This window comes from Plecotus auritus (genome assembly GCF_963455305.1).
Source record: "Plecotus auritus genome assembly, chromosome: 1".
NCBI lineage: Eukaryota > Metazoa > Chordata > Mammalia > Chiroptera > Vespertilionidae > Plecotus > Plecotus auritus.
This window is the reverse complement of record NC_137770.1, coordinates 190977391-190999186: the sequence shown is the minus strand read 5'-3', so window position 1 is coordinate 190999186 and position 21796 is coordinate 190977391. Positions and strand designations below refer to the sequence as shown.

General features: G+C 44.3%; 1 protein-coding gene across 9 annotated transcripts in view; it reads right to left on the bottom strand.

The window, feature by feature from the left end:
• Positions 1–15481: 15481 nt before the first annotated feature.
• The window catches only part of WDFY3 (WD repeat and FYVE domain containing 3), a 284218-nt gene continuing 277903 nt past the window's right edge, over positions 15482–21796 (bottom strand). For all 9 annotated transcript variants that reach the window (XM_080682022.1, XM_080682020.1, XM_080682021.1 and 6 more), the window contains 3 exons: positions 21443–21554; positions 20841–21038; positions 15482–18686 (listed from right to left, as the gene is read on the bottom strand). In XM_080682022.1, the coding sequence (XP_080538148.1) occupies positions 18563–18686; positions 20841–21038; positions 21443–21554 (434 nt within the window). In that variant the 3' untranslated portion in view covers positions 15482–18562. The remainder of the gene's footprint in view (positions 18687–20840; positions 21039–21442; positions 21555–21796) is intronic.

The window sequence follows — 21796 nt, the reverse complement described above, 5'->3', positions numbered from 1 at the left end:
TATTATATGAAATGCTGAAAGGTATTCTTAAAGAAGAGGAAGAAGAAAAAAGTAAAGATAAAAATTATGAACAACAAATACATATCCATCAACAAGAGTGAATTAAAAACCTGAGGAACAGAATAATCTGGTGAATATAATAGAATCAGGGGCATAGAAAGGGAGTGGACTGATAATTCTCAGGGGGAAAGGAGTATGGGGGTGTTCAGGAAGAGACTGGACAAAAATCATACACCTATGGATGAGGACAGTGGGGGGGAGGTAAGGGCAGAAGGTGGGGTGGGAACTGGGTGGAGGGGAGCTATGGGGGGGAAAAGGAGAAACAATTGTAATAATCTGAATAAAGATTTAATTTAAAAAAAAAAAGAAATTAAGGGGACCATGGAAGAAGCACAGGGTTGCAGAGCAGTAGAAGGTATATCTCCATAGACTAGGGGAGCTGAAAAGCTGCAACAGGTACATTTCCATAGAATGAGGGACCTGGGAACAGCTAAAGGTCTATATTTACAAAATAAAGGGAAGGAAGCCCCTCATCTAGAAGGAGAAGAAGAAAGCCCAGAGGGAATAGAAAAACAATAAGGAAGGAGGGGAGGAAAACCTCACATGTCCCATGTGAGGTTCGACCTTTGAGCTCAGAAGTTACTATAGTAACCAGTTCAAAGAAATAGTGACCAGAGGGGCTATCAAGGCACAAAGATCTACAGCCTTTATAAAGGAGGAACTAGTGGGACTCTTTCCCTTTCCCCATGTGGGAGTCTGATCTGTGAGATTCTTTCCCCCTCCCCACATGGGAGTCTGTATTTGTTCTTCAATAAAATTTCCACCTTTACTATACCACCTTCTGTCCATGGATTCATTCTTTGACTCCTACGGACAAAGGGCCCAGGAACCATCCTGCCCTGGGGAACACCGTGTGTTCCAGTCCAAAAAATCCCACTTCAGTGTGTTAATTATATCTCAATGAAGTTAAAAAGTCTGACTAGAGCCCTGGCCAGTGTGACTCGTTGGGGTGTCACCCCATGACCGAAGGCTTGACAGTTCCATTCCTGGTCAGGACAGATGCCTTGATTGCAGGCTTGATCCCTGGGAGGGGGCATGCAGGAGGCAGCCAACTGATGTTTCTCTCTCACATCTATGTTTTTCTCTCTCTCCCTTCCTAAAAATCAATAAAATATTTAACAAACAAATCTGACTAGAGAATCTGTAAATCTAGGATCTGCAGGGAGAGTATTCCAGGCCTGAGGAGAGTCAGGGAAGGGCTACCAGCTGACTCCACAACTGCGGACCCCACAACTGGTCCAGCTGCCCCTCTCTGAATTGTCCGATGGGCAGTGTTGAGGGCTGGGGGCTGCCCTGGAATATCTAAGACTCCTGGTGAGGCTAGACTAGGAGGAGGGCAGGCTTTCTTCTCAGAAATTGCTGCAAAGACCCTCTGGCTTCTACCGAGGCCTGGCAGGCAGGAGGCCCCCTATAGGGAGAGGGCGCCTTTCTCAAGGATGCTCTCAAGGGCTAAGGAACTTGAATGTTTAAGATGAAACTGAAGCATAGTAACCTCCATCTTGGGTAAAAACTGCTGTTTGAAATTTTAACCCTGCTATTCTGGCTTCTGTAAACGTTTGCTTGCTTAAATAATAGGGAAAAATAAGACTACTAATGTTATAATAATGTAACCCCTCTAACATATGAAATAATTATTGTATGAAATGTTTGCTGTATGGAAACCTGCAATACTCTGTAACTTCCAAAATTAATGAACACCCCACTATCTTGATGTAAAAGCTCTGAGCCCTTAAAGTGTAAATGCCCTGCTCCCAGCATAAGGCACACCGTCTGGCCCACACTGATAAGGACACAAGTTGTTTACCACGGTCTATATAACCCTGAGACCATCTTCAGTTGAGGTCTCCTGCCTGCTAAGAAGGAGGACTCCACATCGCTCCCAGAGACAAGCCCCGGATTGCTCTGCTGTGTGAGCCTGAACTAACTATGGCCGCCTGCCTGTCTGTCCTTCAGTGTGCATTGCCGGGTGGCCTTTGCTGGAGCCTAGGACCCACTAGGAATAGGTAAATAAACCCTGTATGATTGCATACTAATTCTGTCTTGTGTGTCATGTGTTCCGGTTTGGCTCAGCTGTCTAGACATTGAGGGATAGGCTGTTATTGCCGACTCCTGGTCACCTGCGTTTGTCCCACTAAGTCTACCAGGGTTGGGCAAACTTTTTGACTCAAGGGCCACAATGGGTTCTTAAACTGGACCGGAGGGCTGGAACAAAAGCATGAATGGAGTGTTTGTATGAACTAATATAAATTCAAAGTAAAGGAGTGGAGGGGAGAGCAAGAGAACCGGATAGAACAGCCGGATCCGGCCCGCGGGCCGTAGTTTGCCCAAGGCTGGTCTAGACAGATAATCAATTAATTGGGGCATAACTGGGACAACTCCCCATTCCAGAGAGGCCATAAACTATGCCCCAGAGTTGTCAGTGCTGGCGCCAGGCCAGGCCTTGAGATATAGTCTCACAGCCCTGTCCCAGCACACAGGACTTTTTCTCAGAAGGTCCGGAAGTCTCACTCCAAATTTGGAAAACAAAGAGCTAAAAAACATATAAAGACTTTTACCATATGGGGCCCCAGAATTTGAGAAGCAATATTTCCCCTGGGCCCACTAGCACTAGCGAAATGAAAAGGACTCCAAATAAATTTGGCTTATTGATTACAGCGTCTTTTGACTTACAATATAACAAAACCTCAGTGAAAGTTTGAGCAGAAGTATTCAAGCATGTAGTATGTGAAAGCTCAAATTCAACACAAGAAAGATGATTTAAGATTTCCACCAAAACCTATTGCATTAATGTTCAAGATCCATAACGTTAAGCTAAGTGAAATAGGTCAGTCACAGAAGGACAAACACAGTATGCTTCACTGATGAGATATCTCAATTAGTTAAACTCATAGAAGCAGAGAGTAGAATGGTGGTTGCCAGGGGTTGAGGGTAGGGAGGGATAAGGAGATGCTATTCAACAAGTATAAAGTTTCAGTTGTGCAAGACACAAGTTTAGAGATCTGTTCTACCACATTGTGCCTTCAATTAACAATATTATCTACTTTGTAAAATCTCATGTTAAAATGTTCTTACAACAATAATAATAAAAGTTGAAAGTCAGTAAGTGAAGGGCCACCTTTAATTCCTTCTGAAGCAGGAATTTTAGGGGGACATATACAGGCTTAGGGATTTTTTAGAATTGGGGTCCATGGAAGCGTGGGGCTGCAGACTGGGAGAAGGTACACCTCCGTAACACAGGGAAGCCAGGTGCAGTCACATCTCCATAGACAAGGGAGCATTTACATAAGACAAGGGAACTGGAAGTAGACAGAAAAGGTCTATATTTACAAAATAAAGAGAAGGAAGCCCTTCATTCAGATGGAAAAGAAGGAAGCCCAGAGGGAAGGAAGAGGGAGAACCTCACATATCAAAGGGGAATATTGACCAGAGGGGATATCAGGCACCAGGATCTGCAGTCTTTATAAGCCAGAGGGAAAGGAACCCAGTGGGACTTTTCCCCCTCCCTACTTGGGAGTCCATTCTGTGGGACTCTTTCCCCCTCTCGAAGTGGGAGTCTGTGCTTGTTCTTCAAAAAATCTCCATCTTTGCTATACCACTTTCTGTCCGTGGGTTCATTCTTGGATTCTGGCGACAAAGAATCCGGGTTCCAGTCCAAAGATTCAGTATCACTTCCCTCAACGTGTTCATTGAGCAGCCACTCTGCCTGATACAGTTGTGACTAAAGCAGACACAAATATCAGCCTCCAATTAGCTTACACTTTACTGGGGAGACACACCAACACATATTATACACTATCTCAGATCGTGGGGAATGTAGAGGCAGGCAAATTGCAATAGTAAATACTGCAGGGTGGTCAGGGGATGCCTCCCTTCCAGGTGACCAGAGCAGGTACAGGAGGAGGAGAGCTTGGATTAGGATCTTCACAGGCAGAGGTGACAGTTGAGGCGAGGGTATAGGGCACATATGTGTGTACGCAGAGTACAGGAGGGGGAGAGAGGCAAGGAGCCCGTGGGGGTCTTAGCAGGGACTGATAGGATCTGGCACCTGCAAGCTCACTGTGGCTGCCTCGCTGAGAACTGACTATTGCAGGCAAAGGCAGGAGTACACAACTCCCAGCAGCCAGTCTTCAAACTAATTCACTCACAATCTGTCTCAGCAGATGTCAAGTCTGGGCAGGCGTATCCACCTTCAAAAGGCGGGAGATGAAAACCAATGGCGTGACACCTATACCAAAGGGAGGGAGGCAGGAAGGCAGGCAAGTGTGCAAGAAGACCAAGAGGCCAGTATGGAGAACAGAAGAGAATTTTCTGGGAAGGCTTTGTATTATATAATTTAGTAAGGAGAAAGTACTAAAGATGAGATGATGATGATGATGATGACGATGATATAAATACTGCAGAGCTAAGAAAAGAAAATTATGAATTAGAAACAGTAAGGGATGAAATAGACTTGCTGAAAATTCAATTACAGATACAGGAGTGCGAGTGCAAGCCTCTCATTTATAGGCTAGAAAGTTCTTGAAGAGGGTAGTTGTGTCATTTTTTACATAACTCAAGGCCCAGCAGAATATGTGTCAGCGTGGACACATTAATGACGACCTCAGGAGGAAAAAGAACTCCACATAGGTGGATCCAAACTCCAAGCACACTCCTACTTGATAACTTGCTAAAGTAGGTCTTCCTTCTTCCTCTTGGCAGATCAGCCTGCGGAGCCAGACTATGATGATTCTTGTTTACAACCAAAGACTCCTTAGGTTGACCTTTGCTCCATGGTTTATTTCTCTCTAATCAGGTTTCAAAAGGATGGCTTCCTTTTAGGAACGGAAATAATTTTTAGGGGGCAGCTTTTGTTTTCAATTTGTGGCGGTGCTTGAGGGCAAGATACTAAAGGAGTTCCCTTTCTTTCTCATTCTTTCTTTCTTTCTTTCTTTCTTTCTTTCTTTCTTTCTTTCTTTCTTTCTTTCTTTCTTTCTTTCTTTCCCTCCCCCCTCCTCCCTCCCCCCCTCCTCCCTCCCTCCCTCCCTCCCTCCCTCCCTCCCTCCCTCCCTCTTTCTTTCTTTCTTTCTTTCTTTCTTTCTTTCTTTCTTTCTTTCTTTCTTCTTTCTTTTTCTTTCTTTCACTTCTTTATTGTTTTAAGTATCACATATAGTATTACATATGTCTCCTTTTTTCCCTATTGGCCACCCCCCCCGCCCCCCGCCACCAGCACATGTCCTCACCCTCTTTTTCTTTCTTTCTTTCTTTTTTTTAATCCCCACTTTAAAGAGAGGGGAAGGGAAGCAGGGAGGGAGGGAGAGAGAAACATGGATTGTTGTCTCCTGCATGTGCCCTGACTGGGAATCCAACCTGCAAACCTTTTGGTGTTTGGGATGACGGGATGACACTCCAACCAACTGAGCCTTGTGGCCAGGGCAGGAGTTGTTTTGCTTTAAATACCTCTAAACTGTGCTCTGCAATGAACTTCCCCCTGTCTTTGTTGAGCAGGAAGTATGATAGCTGAAGGCCAAGGTTGACTTTCAAACCCTTATTATCTCCTTGATAAAGCAGGGCACAATTATGCATGGACGATACAGAAACAACACCCTAGTACATTTTCACTGTAATTACAAAAGAAAGAAAGAAAGAAAGAAAGAAAGAAAGAAAGAAAGAAAGAAAGAAAGAAAGAAAGAAAGAAAGACACAAACTGGGAGCACTGGCCAGGGAGTAGGAAAGCTCAGGAGTACAGCTGGGAATTAGACCTAATAAGCAGCATGGCATTGGGACCACCAAACCCCTCTCCAAATCCCTTCCCTCTTGTGTGAAATAACTTCTCAGGGCTCTCCCCACTGTTAACATAAAAACATTCAAACCTGTAAAGAATTTTTGTGAGTTTATTTGAGCCAAACTGTTGACAATTGCCAGGTGGCAGAACTTCAACAAATTGAGATAATGCCCCGGAGAATGGCTGGTTACATCTGTATTTATACATTGCAATCAAAGGAAGGGACGTAGGTGGGTTATGTGAAATCCATTGGTGATAGACTAGAGAGGCGGGAGAAAGCAAAGCAGGGAAACCCCCCCCCCCCCCCCCGGGATTGGATATAAAGTAAAAACGATAGACACATACTTAGTTGGTGCAGGAACAATTAACATGATAATAAGAAATTTGTGGTATCTGTCCTGGCACTAGGTAGGTTGTGCCCCAAGGGGTCCAGACAAAGGGAAGTTATAAGTTACCCAGACATTTCAAGGGCATGTATTTTTTGTGGAATTGGCGCGAAGAAGAAACAGTTGAACCCTCGGAGGTTTTAGGAAAGAGGCCTGTAATCAAAGCAGCACTGCCGGCTCAGGGGACTCAAAAGGTCCGAAGCCTGAACGTGTACAGTGAGATTTCTCCTTGTACGAATTTCTGAGTTCTTTGTTCCTACCTACCGGGCTTTGTGGTGGGCTTTCCCAGCCCCGCCCGAGTCAGGTAGAAGGGAATTTGGATTGTATCTAATGCCCAACCTGGATGGTGCCAGTGACCTCCCTCCAGCTAAGCTGTTACAGCCTTGGTTACGGCCCTTCTAAATTGGGAGTAGTTAGGAAAATAGCTCTTGAAAGACCAGATAATTAAGGAAGGGGCAGTGACTTGATTACAGGCTAACAAGAATGGGCATTAGGATACTAATTAACGAGGTACAGAGTCAGACTGCTAGCCCCCCAGGTTCTTTCACATTATTATAGATGCAAAAAGACAGATAGGCTCAGTTAAGGTAAAGGTTGACCTTGTCAGTGAAGATACCAGCCTAGGATGTAACTGCCCATCATAACTGCTTTTAGTTAAAGTTTAATTTCAGACCATCCTTTGTGGTTACTTTAAGTCTCTGAGTTTGCAAGACCGCCCTGCAGGCCTTCCCTGAGCTTGTCAGGTCAGCATGTGGCCCCTTTCGTCCACACCACTAACATTTGCCTGTTCTGTTTCTGACTGAAGATAAACTCCCTGTCAGGGCTTTATAAAATGTTTTAGTGCATCATTCCTTTTATATTCATATTTCCAAATTAACACTACAATACATTGAAAACAAGCTTGTTCATATATATATATATATATATATATATATATATATATAATTACCCGTAGTATGTTAATAATATCTCAATAAATTTACATATGAGAAACCTTAGATGAGGACAGGTTGTACAAAATCACACATGAAGTGGTAGAAGAGGAACTTAAACCTTAGACCAAATCCGCTGCCAAGCTCCTGACCAGTGTTACAGTAGATAGAACTGTACCTAATATAGAAAGATTGCCATTAATAGTTTTTTTATAGTAGCAAAATTTTAGAGTCTTGACTAGATTTTAAAAAGACCTTGATAGCAACTCCAGCACTTGAGATGCACTCCTGGCCTTTGTGTGGCCACCACCAATGGACCCGGTGTGGCGGGGCTGGCGCCTGCAGGAGGCAGGTTTCAGTGGGAGCCCCGCTGAAAGCTCAGGGCCATGATTCGGAACACTGTTCCCAGACGCATACAGGCCACTTGACAGTTCAGGTGGCACCCTCTCCCTGGATCAGTGCTTCTCAAAGTCTGCTTCACAGACTCCTGGGCATCCTGAGACCCTTTTGGGGTTCTCTGACTATGAAGATTATTCTCAGAATAATACTAAAACATTATCTGTCTTTTCCCTCTGCATTGGTATTTGTACTGACGTGAGGTACAAAACGATGGTGAGTAAACTGCTAGAACCTACATGTGAATCAGGCCCGTGGCACCAAACTGCTAGCAGCAGTCATGATATACTTCACTGCCAAGAACTTGCAGTACAAAGAAAAGAGCCTGTTTCACGTAAGGATGTCCCCTGAGAAGCAGTAAAAATGACTACTTGTATTAAATCTTAAGCCTTAAGCCGTGTCACACAAAATGATAAGCACCCACGAGGCACCGCCATGGTTCTGGGCAATGCTTGTCTCAAAGGAAAGAGCTTGTGCAACTGCGCTGTGGGCTGGACCCGCTGCGTTCCCACGAACACCAGCGTTACTGGAAAGAACGACGGGCAAATTACGGTTCTCTGGCAACAGTGTTCTTGAAATTAACAGAATGGGCTTCAAAGAAAACAACACACAGTATTTATTGCCAAGGATAGCATTTTAGGCTTTAAACAAAATTTCTAATTTTGAGAAACTTGTATGCATCGCCATGACTTTGAATTTCCTGAGACTTCTGGTGACACTTTGAGATACATGATGTGATTGTCTGATATGATATGTAATGAAGTATGTCAACACTTGGAGGATCTACATCAGCCGTGGGCAAACTACGGCCTGCGGGCCGGATCCGGCTGTTCTATCCGGTTCTCTTGCTCTCCCCTCGGCTCCTTTACTTTGAATTTATATTAGTTCACACAAACACTCCATCCATGCTTTTGTTCCAGCCCTCCAGTCCAGTTTAAGAACCCATTGTGGCCCTCGAGTCAAAAAGTTTGCCCACTCCTGATAGTACATTCCAGTGGTGGTGCAGTTTTTGACCACATTAGGGATCCAATAGTTTCTAAATGACCAATTCTTGCTTATAAAATTATGCATGAGGAAAAGATACATTCAAAGTGCAAGACAGACAAATGGATTTAAAGGTAATAGAGTATGAAAAGTTCATTGATGCAGTTTCAGATGACACATAGTAGGCAATCTTTCAGAAAATTAATCTTTAAGAAGCAAGATATCAACAGACTATTAAAATATGAACAGACTATTAAAATATGCCCCCCTTTCCCACCCACATACCTGTGTGAGACTGCATTTTCCTCTTATGCTTCAATCAAAGTGAAGTATCACCAGATTGAATGTAGAAGCATCTAGGAGAATTGACCTGTGTTTAATCAAGCCAGACATTAAAGAGTTTGCAAAATTGTGAAACAATCTCTCTCCTAATTTTTTTGGAAGTTTTTTTCTTCCTAGAAATATATTGTTAATATATAATGTTTTTTAAAAAATATATTTTATTGATTTTTTTTTTTTACAGAGAGGAATGGAGAGGGATAGAGAGTTAGAAACATCGATGAGCGAGAAACATCGATCAGCTGCCTCCTGCACACCTCCTACTGGGGATGTGCTCGCAACCAAGGTACATGCCCTTGACCAGAATCGAACCTGGGACCCTTCAGTCCACAGTCCGACGCTCTATCCACTGAGCCAAACCGGTTAGGTCATATATAATGGTTTTATCACTGTTATGTTTAAATGAGTATATCTATTTTTAAAATCTCAGTTTTTATTTCTAATAGTTACTATTGATAGATGCAAATCATACAAACAAAAGCAGTTGGAGTCCTTGAGTTTTTAAGGATCAAAAGGTCCTAAAACCCAAACACTGAATGAGAAGGAAAATAGGTGGGCAACTTTGGGGGCTTATAGCCTAGTTCAGTATCTAGTTAAATAGTAATCTTACAAGCCCCATTCTAACTGACTTGGGCAGAGCTACACCCTGAGGGGCCTGCCACAAGAAGATATATATATAAAAACCTCCCCACATTGGTAGTTCAGGCTTTGGATCAGAATCCCCTGGACTAGAGCACTGTGTAATAAAGGTTTTCTTTCCTGATTCCTCTGAGTGCTGACTGATCGTTCTCCTGGGCCATTTGAAGAATTGCTGCCACAACATAATTGGTGCATTGGCCGGGAAACATTAATTGCACTGGCTTTTGGGGCCACTGCTGATGAGAGCAGACTCTGGGGCACTCAGTCCAGGCTCTGAGACCCTGGGAAGGTGCCACAGGCACATTTGCTAGTTCCTGGACTTGCGAGGCCCGGAGAGACTGCTGTGACTCTGCACTCTGGCGGACTCAGTGAGGCAGGAAACACTTTTCTGGACCCGTGGTTACATCGGACTGGTAAGTTTTCCCGGGGAATAGTCCAAGTTCAGGCCTGTCTTTTGGGACAGAAGAGGCTGGCTGATCACTACCTAGGCAAATATTTACCTCAGGGACTTTCTGTGGGTGGAAGTCAAAACTCGGACTGACTGGTGTGTGAATGAGACTGTGAATGGTGATTCTCATACAGCTAAGGGAGGTGTAGTCACCTGAGGCAACCTGGTCCATCCCTGAGGTAGTGATCCAGGTCCATGATTCATACAGATTCTCCAAAGCTGAGAGACATCTAAGTCTGGGCAACTGGCATGGCCAGGCTGGGAAGCAAACATTACTTTCTGTTTGTCTTGCATCTCCATTCACTGGGTGGGGCTACATACTTGCAACATGGGTAATAGCTCCTCAAAGTCTACTGTCTTAGAATGTATGTTAAGGAATTTTTAAAAAGGGTTTATTGGGGACTATGGGGGTAAAAGTAGTCCCCTGGGAGTTAAAAAAGGATGTGTGAAATAGACTGGCCATCTTTTGGAATAGGATGGCCACTGGAGGGCACATTGGATGTCCCCACAATCAGGAATGTTCACAGAATTATCACAGGAGACCCAGGTCATCCTGATCAGTTCCCTTATATTGACCATTGGCTAGAAATAGCACAGCTTAAGCCGCCTTGGGTCTGATTTTGTGTATATGAGGAGGGACAGAGTAAGACTTTAATGGCAAGAGAAAAAGAGCAGGCCTCTCAGAAGGAAACTAAGCCTCATAGTCTACAAGAATCCCCTGAGGAAGCCTCGCCAGTTCTACCACCTCCACACATGCCTCAGGTGGTGCCCAGTGCTCCTTTGCCTGGTCAGGGAAGCTTAGATACAACACCTCCTTCCATCTCCCCGCAACCGGACTCTCCAGAGCCAGTTGGATGATGTTTGCACTCAGCTGATCAGGGACCCAGGCCACTCCTGGCTTTCCAGATGCCTCTCTGAGAAGTGCGGGGCCCCCATGTAGTTGGAGAAGATGGGACCCTACAAGAGGGGGGATCGGTCTTTTACTACCAGCCTTTCACTATGACCGATCTCTTAAATTGGAAGCATCACACTCCTGCTTATTCTGAAAAACCTCAGGTCATGGTTGACCTGGAGTCAATTTATCAGACCCATACGCCCACCTGGGTTGATTGCAAGCAACTCCTTCTCACGCTTTTCAACATTGAGGAGTGCATGAGAATAATAGAAGCTCAGAAATGGCTCCAGACCCAGGCTCCGGCAGGGACATTAGACACAGACAGATGGGCAAGGGAGGCTCTCCCAGATGAGGAACCCTGATGGGACCTGAACTCAGAGGATGGGAGAGCCAGGATAGAGAGAGATTAATTGGCCTTCCTCCAGGGGCTCAGGGCAGGGGCAAGAAACCCACTAATATGGCTAAGACCTCTGAGGTTTTCCAGAAGTCTGATGAAAGTCCAGCAGCCTTTTATGAGAGACTCTGTGAAGCATATCGAGTTTACACTCCCTTTGATCTTGAGGCCCCAGAGAATCAAACTATGGTCAATGCAGCCTTCGTTAGTCAGGCTCAGCCAGACATAAGGAGAAAGCTACAGAAGCTTGAAGGATTTGCGGGAAAGAATGCAACCAAGCTACTAGAAATAGCAAACAAGGTTTTCATTAATCGGGATAATGTGGCTAAAAAGGAGGCTGAGGAGAAACTAAAAAAGAAAATGACCCTGATTGCTGCGGCTGTCATAGTCGCTAACTCCCAGGACCCTCAGGCAGGAAGGGAAGGGAGACAGCAAGGAGCCAAGCCAGGAAAAGGAAGGACAGGTCTTAAACGGGACCAGTGTGCCTATGGTAAAGGATTAGGAGACTGGAAGAATGAATGTCTGAGCCAGCAGAAAAAGTAGGAAAGGCTGTCCAAACCACCCAGCCACTATGGGCCAGAGCCGCAGGAGACAGACTTCACCAGATTAGCGGCAGCGAGCTCCGACTAGGACAGACCGGGCTCTTTCCATCTGGGCCCCCATGAGCCCATGGTCAAAATGAAAATTGGGGGCCAGACTGTGAACTTTATGGTTGATACAGGGACAGAGCACTTGGTAGACACTCAGAAAGTAGCTCCCCTCTCAGGACGGGAGGTCACCACTATCGGAGCTACTGGGGACCATACCTGCAGACCATTCTGCCGCCCCTGCTGATGTCAGCTAGGCCGCCACCAAGTGGTTCATGCTAAGCTCCTCTATGAAGCCTTAAAAGGAGAGGAAAAGGCACCCATTAACTGGGATCCTTAGCAGGAAAACGCCTTCATGACCATAAAGGCAAAGCCAGCTGCTCAGGAGCGGGCGGCACCATTGTAGAACATGCTGGCTCCTGAATTACCTGAACTTCCAAAATCCATCCCTCAAGAAGAATGGGCCCAGCAGGAAGGGGGTAAAAGGACGAAGGAAGGTTGGTGAATACTCCCAGATCACAGGGTCTACATTCCGGGACAGTTAGCTCATAGAGTAGTCCTCCAGCAGCATGAACTTACTCATTTAGGGAACACGACTCTGGAAGCCTTGTTAAGCAGTTACTATCTCATTGCCCGCCTCCCCTCCTTATGCGCCTCAGTCTCTCAGCGCTGCCTCCTCTGTGCACAGAACAATGCAAGGCAGGGTCCTATAGGACCCACAGGAAGTCAGTGCTGTGGACAGGCTCCCTTTGAAGATCTGGAAATAGAGTTTACAGAAATAGGGCCTAGTAGAGGAAATAAATACCTTTTAGTCTTCACCTTTTCAGGCTGGGTTGAGGCATATCCTACCGGCACAGAGAAGGTGAGAGAAGTCACCATGGCATTACTGAGGGACGTAATTCCAGTGTGGGATGCCATTAACCACAGGGGCAGATAATGGCCCAGCCTTTGTAGCTGAAGTAGTACAGCAGGTAGTTAGGCCTTAGGAATTAAGTGGAACTTACACGCAGCCTATAGGCCCCAGAGTTCAGGGGAAGTAGAATGCATGAACTGGACTCTAAAGCAGACTATGGCTAAGCTATGCCAGGAGATGAACTTACCCTGGACAGATATCTTACCACTTGTGCTCCTGCGGGTGCACTGTGCCCGGAGAGCCAGGGTAGGGTGCTCTCCATTTGAAATTCTATATGGCAGACCCCCTCCCTTAATTTGGCCAAAGGGAGATTTGGGGGAGGTAGGGAGCTTAGAAATTCAGAAACAGCTACAAGGACTTGGGAAAACTATCCTTGAAGTCCACAGATGGGTTACTGATTGATTGCTCATCTCTCTAGGAACATCTGTGCACCCTCACAAGCCTGGGGACCAGGTTTGGGTAAAAGATTGGAAAAAGGAACCCCTTAAGCCAACCTGGAAGGGACCTTATCCAATCGTACTAACCACCCCCTCAGCTCTCAAAGTTGCAGGACTGAACACCTGGATGCACCACTCCCGGGTGGGAGCAGCCCACCAGCTGGGCAATCAGCATCCAGAGTGGAAGGTGACCTCTGACGTGAACCACACCCTGCAGATCATCTTCAAGAAGACAGCAGATCTGGCTGACCTGACTTTGGTATTTCTGGATAATCTGTTTTCATTTTTCTGTTTTATTCTGTCTTTATACAAGTATAACCAGAACCCTCAGACTGGTACCGGGAGAACTTCTCTGCCCTTGCTACTCCAAACTGCTATTACGACCCCCTTGGGGAAGATGATGATAATACACCCCCCTTTTCATCGCCCCCCCTTCAGTAGGAAATAGCTAGAGCGGTCGGCGACCTTATCCCCAATACCCGAGTCTTCTGTAATCCCCGAGGCTAAGGCTAGCTTGTGGAACAAGAGGCGGGGAATGAGAAGGAAAATAGGGGGGCAACTTTGGGGGCTTACAGCCTTGTTCAGTACCTAGTTAAACAGTAATCTTACAAGCCCCATTCTAACTGACTTGGGTGGAGCTACAAAGCCCACTGCAGGGGTCCGCCACAAGAAGATATATATATCAAAACCTCCCCACATTGGCAGATCAGAATCCCCTGGACTAGCAGCGCTGCGTAATAAAGGTTTTCTTTCCTGATTCCCCTGAGTGCTGATGGTTCTCCTGGGCCATTTGAAGAATTGCTGCCACAACGTAAGAATCGCTATCTTAGCTCCCTGCCGCATCCTCACAGGTGGCTCTGACACATAAAACCTGGTGCACAGGGTGCTTACAGGGAGCCTCAGAAGTTCCTGGCAGGCGACAGCAGCAGCGTCGCTCTTCATTTCTATTCTGGGGCTCTCCCAACATCACGCCATCTCGGCGTGGCAGCTTGGCTTGGTGCCATATCTATAAAAGTCCAAAGGGACAGTAAGTAAGAGCTTTACAGTGGGTGCGGAAAATGTTGATAAAGTGAAGACAACTGATGTAACGCTAGACTAATTCCATTGGACTGCTTCCTCTCCGAAGCTCCAAATGAGGGGTGAAGAGGAAATTTTATAGCAGATAAGCAAATGGCAGGAAAGGGACTTACTTGCATGTCTGTCCTTTAAACTCTGATTCCTGCAGTGCCCATCCTTGACTGCAACTCTTTTTGAGGCCATTAGAACGAGGGGCAGTATTACATCACAGGAATGGGAACTGCCCTTGGCTTTCTCTTAGCACTGATTTTTTAATTTTGAAGAAACAGCTATTTGTCTTAGAAGTTTTTGGCATTCCTATACTTTCTGCCTGTAAAGTGGAATTGGACTGAGGTGGAATCTGTAATAAGCACAATACTCTCAAATTTCGGACTCTGTGTTCAAGCTGAACAGGAACCGGGATTTTTATTAATGCCTTTAGGAAGTGGAAAAAGCAAGTCACTGAAGTGCTGGGGAGGCAGTTTACAACCAAATAAGCTAGCAACAGTTAAGAACAGATCTGTGAGTTCCAACCTCTCAGATGGAAGTCTGTAATGAAAGGACTGATGCGGGGGGCGGGGGGGGGGGGTGTGTGTGTGCTTGCAGAAGAGGTACAGGACACCGGAAGAGTCCTTCTGTGACTTTGGAAGGGGCAGGAGATAGCTACTTCACTGTTGCTTACTTTACCCAACATGATGGATAGAGAACAAGACTCAGGAAAAGAGAGCCACAACCATGCAATGTGGTCTTGGGGCATAGGTCCACTCAAGTGGGAGGGTCATGTCTCCCAGAACTCACTTTCCTGTCCCTGCGGCTGCCCACACACAACCGGGAAGCTCAGAATGCAGAAAGGTTGGAATTTAGAGATGGATCAAACTAGCACTTGAGCCAAACTTAATAGCCAAACTTCTGCAAGCTGAGATCTTAAGCAGGTGCTTCTGAAAGATATATTCACAACTATTAAAAAACTACACAAAGTTTAGGGAATTATTAGACCTCAGTTTTTTACAAAGTTTGGGGATTATTAGACCTCATTTCTGCTTTCTTTTTCCTTCCCTGAAGAAATGGCTTAAAAACAACTTTGTTTTTTTTTTCATGGATGGTGAATAGTAGGTATTTATCTGAAATGGAAAAAAAAAAAAAGTACCTGGACTATTGCATTTAATCATGTATTGTAATTGTGTTACTCTACCTTTTTGCATCAGAGACAGATATACAATGAACATTCAGTTATCACACATTGCACACTAGTAGTAATTCTTCAGGCCTTTTACATAACCACCAAACAGGTATTGAATTCTGCAATATAGTACAAAAGTCCACAATCAATCCAGTCTTAACCAGTATCTTCAATTTACTTCTGTTGCTGTACAAATAATTGGCCATTTCTAGGGCTTACAAGTTAATAACAGGACAAAAAAATATACATTGCACTGACACAAAAAGTCAGCCGTGTTAATAGTCATGCAACAAGTAACCAAACTTGCTGAAATTAAAAATACTTTCTAAAAACAGTTGTAACAGCATAAATATTTTATACACAGTTCATTTACCAAAACAAAATGTATTTAAATGATACAAAGCAAAAATAAGTTTCTACCAACTTTATACATAAGAAAGTGCAAAATAACTTATCTAGAGTGTTTTGCTATTACCCAGACGGATGGCCGCTATGGGCAGCTATTCTCTTCCAAAGCATGTCATTACAGTAGCACACCACACATACGTTAGAACACATGGACGAATACATGGCTAGATGGGCGTATGGATGAACAACAGAATGATGGAGGTCAAGCAGGAGCCCTGTGAGGTGCTCTCAGACAAAGAATCAGACCATATGGATGTGGATGTGCAGGCTGAGAACAAAGGTTGGCGAACAAATTTACATGGAACACAGGAAGACATTAAGAGAAACGAGTTTATGCATGTGAGTGTACTTGTGTATGTGAGTGATCTGTGATTTCTGCAGTAGACACAAACACACACACCAAACCCCACTGAACAGAACAGTTGCCCACAGCACCAGCTGCCAGAGGAAATACTATCACAAGAGTTTTGGTTTCCATCTTCTGGTCAAGGAAGTTGTGTCGGAAAGTTTAAAAGTGTTCATCCCATATAACTTCATATTACAAAGAGGAATAACCTTTAAGTAACTACATACACACATTCATATATTCAAGTCTTTAAAGAACACCTCTGCCATTGGGTTTGGGGTAAACATAGTTCATGTACACAAGGAGGACGCTTCTTTGAAAAAGTGTAGAATAACACTGCTACAACTCATCTATGGGGCTGGGCAGGGCGGAGCCCACGGTTATGCGATAGAATGATTCCTGCAAGTGTTGAACATCCAGTATTATTCATTAGAACTAAAGTAAGATGGGGGGCGGGGATGGGAGGAATAAGACACAAAAAGGAAAACAGAACACAACTCTTCTTCAAGTTAAGGTATTAATGCCAATAATCCCTTTTATTAACAATTACATTTGAACTTTTAGAAATGGAAGTGTTTTAATCAATTCTGATATGTAATCATAAATAGACTGTAGGCTCAAACCTGGGTAAATAAAGGTTCAAATTTAGTAAGCATAAGGCACTAAAGCAGCCTTTATATTTTCTCTTGGAGACCTAGTTATCAGGAAGAACAAATTTGTTCTTAAGCTGGTTTCAGCCCATTCGGTACAAGATTGCTGTTGTACCAATGCCTATTTTTGAATGCATGTGCATATATGTGCATTTTAGTGCATAAGTGTGCCTGTCACCAGGGCCTGAAGATGAAGACTCGGGAAAGCCAAAGCCACTGTCCTGTGTACGGTACCTCCATGGGGGTGTGAAGGCCTGTCCTTCCTTCCTTGGGCCATAAAGGATTCTACATTTTTCAAATCACTGGGCTTTTAGAATTGCTCATAATATCACTAAATATCTGAAAATGTTAAAATCTAGATTAATTGTTTCATTTGTTTTATATATATACATATTTATGTACATAACACACATTTTAAAAAATCCCACCACCAAAGCCATTTTTCTGTAAACTAAGCTTATCTCTTAGCCCCTACCAGCTTTAGTCTCCCTGGATCTGTGTGTTCTGTTACCAACTAGTAGAACAAATTAAATAACTAAATATTAAAATACTGTAATTATATTCATAGCAAAAAACAAAAAAATAGACATTGATACAGTATAAATCTCACTGTTTTCAGGTAGATGGCATTAAATGGTAAAGGTTAATTATAAGCAGTTCTGACATGATCCAGTTTTACAACAAGGTTTATATGTTAATTCTGTACACTTCTTTTTTCACCCTTTTTTGAAAATAAGCTATAGTAGAACTTTTAGTGTCACCAAAGACACATACTTACTATGTTCTATGCAAGAGAAGTTAATTTGGGTTACATGCAATTATATTGCCATGAGTTGAGGCAGGGCTGTTTCCCGCATCGCACCGATCCCCTGACCGCCTCTGTGCAATGCTAAGGTTTGCTATGACCAAATGGCAGTCCAAACAGAAGCTTACCAGGGGTCTTGTGACAGACATCAGACCAACACTGAGATGGTGTGAGCCCGGTGCAAGATGCTCTGATATTCCCAGGTATCTTAGGGCCGGACTCCTTTTCTCCCACACTGTTTCCTAAGGAAGGCCCACGTTATTTTGGTTACTAGCCTAGTTTAAGTGAAGATACTCCGGGCCAACTTGAAAAAACAAAACAAAAAAACATTGGGCACACAGGCTGGATTTGAAAGGGGCGGGGGAAGACCACAGATAACGCCTTTGAGGATTAAAAAAACATATTTATAATTAATTGGAGAGAGATGTCAGACAAACCATAAGAAGTTCATTGAGTTAGTGGTTTAGTTTGAAGTCTCATGTTACAGGCAGTGAAGTCCTTATTTAGAAAAAAGGCCTTTATACCTATTTACAATATACACAGTTACTTGCAAAGAAGTCAGATTTACAACCATTTTCTAAAAGCCTTTTTTTGTTGTTGGTTTTTCCAAATAAGGATGAGCAGCTCTATAAAAATGATACATACACACAAATAAAACGGTGACTAAGTGAGGATTTCCCCTTGGAGACAGTGATGTTAACAGGGAGAAGCGGATATTGACAATGTTACTCCTAGGAACCACCTCCTATTCTTCTTGTGCTGGTCACCCGAACAGTGTCTGTCCCATTACTGTATTCTTCACCCGTTTATCCAATGATCCCTTTGAATTCAATACTCCGAACATGGTGTGCAGCGATGTGTAAACGGAGACTGTCTGATGCCTTTCCGAGTGGGACAGGGAGCCGGGAGGGTCTACAGCCGTGGTCTCCAGTCAGCTTCTGAATCTTCAACAATTCCGAGGCCCATCTTCTGAACCCCTCTCATGCTGTAAGTTGTAATAACAGTTCTGACAAACTCGCACTGGGGATGAGATTTTCAAGCGTTTGATTTCTGATTGAAACCGACTGCACCTGAGGAAAGGCAAAATCCAGTAATTATAGATCCGCTCCATGTTTGATCACTGGGCTGAGAAACACTCATTTGAAAATCAGAAGGAAATCTTGCAGCATAATGACAAAGACCCCATAATGCCAGGTGAATGCCAAAGACTGTATTGGTTTGTGTTATGTGCTTGACAAGGGACCAAAAGAAATGCTGTATTATTTGTTTCAGTCTATGAAGAAAAGAAATATTAAATCAAAGTGGGCTATTTATTTGACTGAGGAGAATTATAAAAAGTTAAGATTCTCCTACAGGATGAAGCCAAGGGGTCTGGGCAGCTGTGTGGCCATTCTTCCTGGGCAGAACTGCTTCCCATGCCCTGTGAACGCAGAAGTATGCCAATATCTTTACCTGGAGCTTGGCTTTTTCTCTTGGCAGAAGACTTACTACCCTTTTTAAAAGACACTTTGGCCCTGCCCGGTGTGGCTCAGTTGGTTGAGCATCATCCCGTGCACCAAAAGGTCACTGGTTCAATACCCAGTCAGGGCACAGGCCAGGGCTGTGAGCTTGATCCCCAGTAGGGGGCATGCAGGAGGCAGCCAATTGATGTTTCTTCCTCCCTCCCCCCGCCTCCTCTTTCTAAAATCAATAAAAACATATCTTCTGAAAAAGGCACTTTGGTCATTATCAAGTTCCTTTGGGCATTTAAACACTTGGTTTGATCCATGCCTTACTTGTTTTTTAAATAAATAGTTTGGCTTTTTTGTTTGGTCCAAATGTTTTCATTTTCTGTTTATTTTGATAGAATTCCCTGAAGTAGATTATACTTAAAAAATGTTCAAATTCTTTTAAAAGTATTCCTATTCCTGGAATAAAGCACTGTATGACCTTGGACATGACATTTACTCATTTTAAGCTTGGCTTCTCACAAGATTAAAATACAGAATTCTATTTCCTCTATTAATCTACCAGTACAATGTCCAGGGAATAAATGGGCTATCCACATAAGGGGTTTAAAGCACTGTTACTGGACTCTTAGAAGAACCTCAGGAGTGCTGACAAGCTCTCTCAACGACCAAAGGGCATGGACTTCAGGGCGGGCCACGCCCTCCGGGACAGCTCTGCCTTCTGCGCCTGCTCTGTCATCATCAATCAGTGTTTGGTCAGTTTTTCACATAAGGGCTCCATCCAACACTTGATAGCAATAGATGCTTTAAATAATTACTTACATTTAAACAATATTTTGAAAATTAAACTATAAAGAACAGATGTATGCCAGTGTACACGCAGGGGTGTTCACTATTGGAAATCACTAGGTTACTGGGTTTTATAGAGTGGGCTTCTCAGAGCACAGAGCCACAGTCCAGAACCCTCTCCCAGCCTCCTGGGAAGTCCCATAGGAATGGCTGCAGTGACATTTGGGCACCTCATCTCAAATCAGACTTCCCCAAAGAAAAGCTTAAAGACATTAAGCTGAAAAAAAAAATCAGTAATTATAAATGCCTTCTGTTGAACATATATACAGCCAGACTCTGCACATGGCACTTTATAAACCTCATGTAATGATTTCATTTTATTCTCTCAACACCTCTATGAAGAAAGGGGTAACCATCCACATTTTACAGATGAAGCCACTGAAGCTCAGAGGGTAACTCGCCTGGGATGACACATGGACAGCAGTCCTGTGAGCATTTGGTCAGTACAACTAAAAGACCACGCCTCTTCCGATAAGCCAACACCCACAAAAGTCTTAATAACTGGTTCAAAAACAATGATACAATTTGTGTTCTCTGTGAAAGCATCTCTATAGCAAGCTACAGAAGGTGTACTATGTTTAAGTAAAACTGCAAATGCACAAAGCATAATACAGTACTGTTTTGGAGACAACATGGAGAAGAAGAGGGTGCAATTGGTGAGGGTGAAAAGAGGACTTAAAATAAATCTATAATGTTTTACATAGAAATACAATGAAATATTAGCAACTTCCCATTCTGAGTCCTGGGTGACCCGTATGACAGAAATATTTCACAATTGTAACAATAAAGAAGAGAAAGTGAAGACAGGGTTAGACTGACAGCACACGGTAGTGAGGCCCAGGAGCAATCAGAACCTATGCGCTGGGCATAATTGACATCCTGAGAACTTAACCCCCAGGGACTCAAAAAGTGTGCATCTCATCTTACTTTTGGCAGAAGAGCTGGCCGCAGTTCCTGCAATGGTGCCGCCTTTCCGTGAGAGAAAACCGCACCGAGCAGCCCGAGCAGCTGTCCCCTCCTTCATCCTTCACCCAGTGGTCGGCAGCAGAACGGCCTGGCTGGTCACTCACAGACCAGCTGAACACTCGGCCTCGACTGTCACCCACGAGGATCCTACTATGATCCCTGCAGGAGACACAGCACAGAGCCCCCTCAGGGACAGCTCCAGCATAGCCACGTGGCTGAAGGTCTTTCTGTTACTCTGCAGCTCTCTAGTTTTCAGGGGAGTGGTGTGGTGGTGGGGGTGTGTGTTGGGGTTGGGGGTCGTGTGTAGGAAGAGACAAAAAGAGAACTGGGCCTAAATTTACACTTCCATTGCAACTCTTTGGATCAAACCTTGCTGTATCTTGGAAGTACAGAGAAGGCAAAGTTGTTTTCTGTTTGTTTAATTCAGCATTCAAATCTACAAACTTCTGATTTGTCTTTTTGAGCCATATTATGAACTGAAATCTGTTTTCCCTGAAGACTGTGGGCCCTGGCTCAGCAGCGGACTCAGCTGGATGAGCAGCTGGAAAGGGTCTGACACTCACTTGGAGACGCCCAGGGCGGTGATCTCTGCGGGGTGCGCGTTGTCCTTCCGATCAAAGGCCGTGTGCATAGTCAGCTTACTCCTGAACACCAGCTGCCGTTCCCACCGGTACCCTGCAGCGGAAGACATGACATACTGAAGTGAGGGAGGCCAACGTGTGCTAGGTGTACCCTAACATGGTGCTCTCAAAAGTTAGGGTGCTGCAACGTACAGTTACAGCAGCTTTTCTAGCTCTCAGCAGCTGCTGCCTCCGTTGAAGGTAGAGCAATCTAGCTTAACACCGACCCTGGGCCAGGTCGGAGAACGCCTCATTTGCAAAGACGAATACAGAGAAGGGGAAATCTTCCATGCAAGA